Source organism: Chrysochloris asiatica, unplaced genomic scaffold, assembly GCF_000296735.1.
Source record: "Chrysochloris asiatica unplaced genomic scaffold, ChrAsi1.0 scaffold00003, whole genome shotgun sequence".
In the NCBI taxonomy this organism is placed as follows: Eukaryota; Metazoa; Chordata; class Mammalia; order Afrosoricida; family Chrysochloridae; genus Chrysochloris; species Chrysochloris asiatica.
Genome location: NW_006408521.1, coordinates 23,682,361 through 23,687,458, shown reverse-complemented (window position 1 = coordinate 23,687,458; position 5,098 = coordinate 23,682,361). Strand labels below are relative to the sequence as shown.

Sequence of the window (5,098 nt, the reverse complement as noted above, 5' to 3'; positions counted from 1 at the left end):
AAAGAATTTGAAGAACTCACTGATGAAGATCAAAGACTGCATAGATTGAGCCTCAATGTAAAGAAAGTCAAAATCCTCATAACTAGACCAGTAAATAACATTATGATAAACAGGAAAAAAAATGAAGTTGTCAGAGATTTCATTTTACTTGGCTCCATGAACAACACTCATGGAAGCAGCAGTTAAAAAATCAAACAACATATTGCATTAGGCAAATCTGCTGCCAAAGACTTCTTCAAAGTTTGAATGAGCAAAAATGTCACTTTGAGAACTAGTTGTACCCACCCCAAGCCATGGTATTTCCAATCACCTCATATGCATGTGAAAGTTGGGCAATGAATAAAGAGGACCAGAGGAGAATGAATGCATTTGAATTATGGTATTGGCAATGAATATGAAAGTCCCATAAGCTGATGGATGAAGGAACAAATCTGTTTTAGAAGCTCACTCCTTGGAAGCGAGGATACAGAGACTTTGTCATTTGTACTCTGGATATGTTATCAGAAAAGACCATCCCCGGGATAAGGACATCATGATTGGCAAAGTAGAGAGTCAGCAAAAAAGAGGAAGACCCCTCAATGCGATGGATTGTTACCACAGCAACAACAATGGGCTCAAACACAGCAATTGTGAGGATGGTACAGGATGGAGCAGTGTTTTGCTCTGTTGTACATAGGGTCCTATGAGTAAGAGTCGACTCGATAGCACATAACAAACAAATCACAAAACATGGTCCTGAAGAAGCCAGATTGCCAGGACTCTAATCTTAGTTCCACTAGCTTAGTTACTTAACCTTTCTGTGACTCATTTGGATAATAAAATCTACCTCAATAGGTTTGTTGAGAGAATGATATGAATACATGTAAGGATGTAAAGTACTTTGAGCCATGCCAGGCTAGGTAAATGCTGTTGTCGTTGTTAAGTGCCATAGAGTAGGTTCTGATCCATAGCAACACTGTATAGGGTTTCCCATGAGCAGCTGGTAAGCTTGAACCACCAACCTTGTGGTTCAAACTGACTTTGCAGTCCAGCGCATTAGCCTATGGCGCCACACCAGGACTCCAGATAAATGCTATGATGATGGTATCTTTAAAACTTGATACAAGTGTTCTGGAATCCTGGTGTGGCGCTATAGGATCAGCACTGGACTGTGAACCACAAGGTCGGCAGTTCAAACCTACCAGGTGCTCCTCAGAAACCCTATACAGGGTCACTATGAGTCAGAACCAGCTCAACAGCATTTATCAACAACAACAATGTAAGTGCTCTACACTTTTACAACCACAACAAAGAAACTAACACCTCCTCATGTAAGTTTTAAATACATAAGTCACAAAAACAACATTTTGATCTCTCCTGTGGTAGGAGTCTTGGTATGTGCTGGGGGTTAATGCCCTGGACTGCAAGGTCAAGTTGAAACTGAAGTTAGGTGGTTCACACCCACTAGCTGCTCTTCGGAAACTCTATACAGAGTCACTATGAGTCAAAACCAACTTTAAGGCTCTTAACAACACCAAAAAATGTGGTGCTGTGAGGTCAGTGGCTCAAACCCACAAGCTGACCCCAGAAAAAAGACCCGACAGTCTGCTTCTGTAAAGTCCTGGGAACCCTATGGGGCAGCCTTACTCCACTGTATAGGGTCACTATAAATCTGAATTGACCCAACAGCAATGGGTGTATTTTATTGCAGTTTCTAAACCAGAGGATGAGACCTCTTCAAAGAGCAGAAACCTTTTAAGGATCTAGCAAAAGATGGCATTTCACAGCTCTCTAAACATTGTGTTAACTATTTTAGCCTTCTAACTTATTCTCTTTATTAAGACTTTTTAACTTTTGGAAAATGAGGTGGGCTCTGTGTTTTTTGCTCAAAGCTTTATGATCCCTTCCAGAAAACCAGGAAGTATCTTACCATCCAGGGACGTGGCCAGCTGCTCACTCCAGCTCCAGATTCTTCTCCTCTCTTGGGTGATCTCTTACAAAGTGAAGATCCTTTTGACTGGGAAACCATCCCAAGTTGTGTAATGTTGATGTTGATAAGTTCTGTAGATTTGGTGCCAACACATAGAGACCCTGTTTCCAAGGAGCAGCTGGTGAGTTTGAACCACTGACCTTGTGGTTCAAGCTAACCTTGTGGTCCGGTGCTGCATCTTGCAGCGCTACACCAGGATTCCAAGTTGTATAAAAGGATGTTCAAATCCACCAAATCCCAGGTCTCCATGTATGGTCTTTCTCACTGGCCTGGCAGGAGGGCTGTCACCCTCAGTTAGAGAAAGTCTCTGGGAACAAAACACGTTCCCCAATCTTCATAGACCAATGCCAATGGGCTGAGTCAGGGAAACACAGGCTGCTTGGAATCTTAAGTTAGGAAAAGGGGTCCAGGTCCAGTGACAATTAATACTATAAACAAAGTTAGTTAATACTGTGGCTTTTACAGTGTCACTTCTCAGGGCCTTTGCTATGCTAAGGAGCACCTTAATATCCAAGATGAGATATAGCACCCTTTGGTCTTGAAATGGTGCTATATTGGCAATCCTGTTAGATCTAAACCCTCTTTTAGGAAGGCATGTCCTGAGGCAGGGCTCTAGGTACATCCACTGCTATGAAGTAAACAGAGCTGCACAATCTTAGAATGAACCAGACTGCAATCCCGTCTGAACTGCAAGATCTGTGGTTCAAGTTTACCCACTAGTGGCCCCTCGGAAACCCCATACAGGGTCGCTATGGTTGGAAACCCACTGGACGACACTTAACAACAACAAACTAATATTGTTCCGGCTGCTCCCAAGAGCAGAACAGGGGTTCCTATCTATAAAAGAAGGGTTAGGGTCCTTACCCTAACATTCCATGATGGTCCAGGCCCTGGGGAAAGGTCTTTAAAGAAAACAGCAGTTAAGGGCCTGTATCAAAGAGTTACCTATGAGAGGAAGGCTGAGAAGGGGCTCCTATCACTAAATGCAGGAAGTTAGTGACATGTGTTTGGAAAAAGGCCAGCCAGGCAGAGGTGAGAGAGGACTCCAAAGGTGCAAGAGGTACTGCCCATTGGCTCTCTGTGTCCATCCGCACTTCTGCAGATGATCCCCATCACAAGATATCGAAGCACCAAGGGGTGTGCTAGGAGGGACTAATGAGTTAATGACACATAATCCCAAACTCTTGACTCAAGACCAGTCAAGGCCTGTCCCCAGCTTCAGCAGCCTCCACACACCAGACTTCCTTCCCTTCCATGGAAAGAAACGCCAGAAGAAGTGCTCTAACGCAGGCTGAGCGAGCTTCGGTGGCGCCGCCATGAGGCTGCTTCCAATTGGGGAGCCTCCCCAGATCTCTGAGGAGCTTGTCCATGTCTAGTTCACAGCAGGGCAGAAGGAACCACGATATTTCTCCTCTGGGCGGCCAATCTGAAGGGGTGAGTCCGCCTTCGAATTGCAGTCCTGTCGGAGCCAGGGGAGGGGGAGCAAGGGTCGCAACGCTTTAGACTTGGGGGTCGCTGCTTTAGACTTGGGGGTCGCGGTTTGGCAGGAGCTGCGTGTCTGGATTCGGTTCCTGGGAGCAGACGGCAGCGGAAACGCAGGGCATGGGGAGCCTGCCAGGGCGCAGGACCTCAGGGTAAGTGCATCACCGGGAAGGACTGGGGCACGGTTCTCCAGAGGGACTTCTGCTGTGGTCGGACCGCGGTGCTAGCGGGCAGCCTCACACCACCTCCTACTGGCCCTGAGCCAAACCTAGGCAGCATGCCGAGAGCAAGTAGAGGCCAAGGCAGAATCCGCCACAGATGGCAGCCCCAAGAAAGACATTGTAGGCGCAGGGCAGCGGGTAATCCTCGAAGCTGCAGTAACTTTGGCGCAGCGTCTGGTCGATCATGATGCCCATCAAGGCGATGTACAGCGCAGCAGCCAACAGATCGTGAAAAATGTTGAGCCGCTTCCTGTATTTGTCAAACAGCGTCATGAAGGAGAGGAGCAGGGTCGTCAGGCAGAAGAATGCAGACGTGAAGAGTGCAAAGTACACGGGGCCCTGGAACCCGCTCTTGGTGGTGAGAATGATGAATGTGGCCCCAACCAGCAGTTGCAGCAGCCGCAGCACATACAAGATGAACAGACACCCCCGGTCCAAGTCCATGGTCCCCAGGAGCGGAGCAGCGGAACAGCAGTGCCTTGCTCTGGGGGGAGGCCCGGAAGAGATGCCCACTGCTCCTGCTGTGGCCTGGACACTACCTTAAAAGTGCTTATCACTTGCTCTCTCCTCTCCACCCTTCCTTCTCTCCTCCCTCCAGCCCTCATATCTTTCTCTTTTCCTATCTCCACCCCACAGACCCTCCCTTATCCTTACCCCTCCTCTCTCTTCACCTCCCTCCTCCCTCCTCCCAGCTTCTTGCTATCTTGCTCTTTCTCTCACAGGTCACACTGGCACCCTGCCTTGTCCCTCTGATCCAAACTCCCTGCTCATATTCCTTAATCCTAGGGGGGCTGGCACACCCTCTAGTCCTTCCTGGGCCTCCCTGCCACTCTGCTTGGTGAAGTTTGCCACATCTAGAGCCGCCTGGCTTGCCCTCTTGGGCTCTAGTCCTGCCTGGGATCTGAAGCTGGCTTCATGAACGCCCTCCAGTATCTGGCTGGGCCCCTTTCTTTCTGCTTTCTCCTTTCCTGGCATCCACCGGGACCTCCTGGTTCTTCCTTGGTGTGAGAGGAGAGCAGAACTGGGGTTGAATTGGCATTCATTCTGACGTGAGCATCTTGAATATCCTCCAGTGCCTGCAACAAGAGGGCAGATGGGATACACGTGCAGTGAAGAGCTCTGTCAGCAACAACACACAATACCAGACCAATCAGGCTCAGGGCATGGTGCTAGAACTCTGAACCACATATAAAGGGATATTTAGAAGACTGGAAGGTTTACAGCTAGGGAAATCTGTAGCAGAATCAAGAAATCCATTGCTTTCTAAGTTAAACGCTCAACTATTCCAGGAGCCACCATCTTGGGAGAGATCAAGGCGGGGATGGATCAGAACAGCCTCGGCTGCCTGACAGAATCTCGGGTATTGGACATTTATTTTTTTTAGTACCTGATCATTGGTCTCTCGCTGTCTGCGCACCTCCATTCT

General features: G+C 48.1%; 1 protein-coding gene across 1 annotated transcript; it reads right to left on the bottom strand.

Annotated features, from left to right (window-relative positions):
* Positions 1–3,699: 3,699 nt before the first annotated feature.
* LOC102821059 (MARVEL domain-containing protein 1-like) lies at positions 3,700–4,116 on the bottom strand. The gene has a single exon (XM_006831460.1). The coding sequence runs from the start codon at positions 4,114–4,116 to the stop codon at positions 3,700–3,702; it is 417 nt and encodes a 138-aa protein (XP_006831523.1).
* Between the last annotated feature and the right edge of the window lie 982 nt (positions 4,117–5,098).

Excerpts from the sequence above, each read along its gene's own strand:
- LOC102821059 (XM_006831460.1), bottom strand. The coding sequence starts at position 4,116 with ATGGACTTGGACCGGGGGTGTCTGTTCATCTTGTATGTGCTGCGGCTG.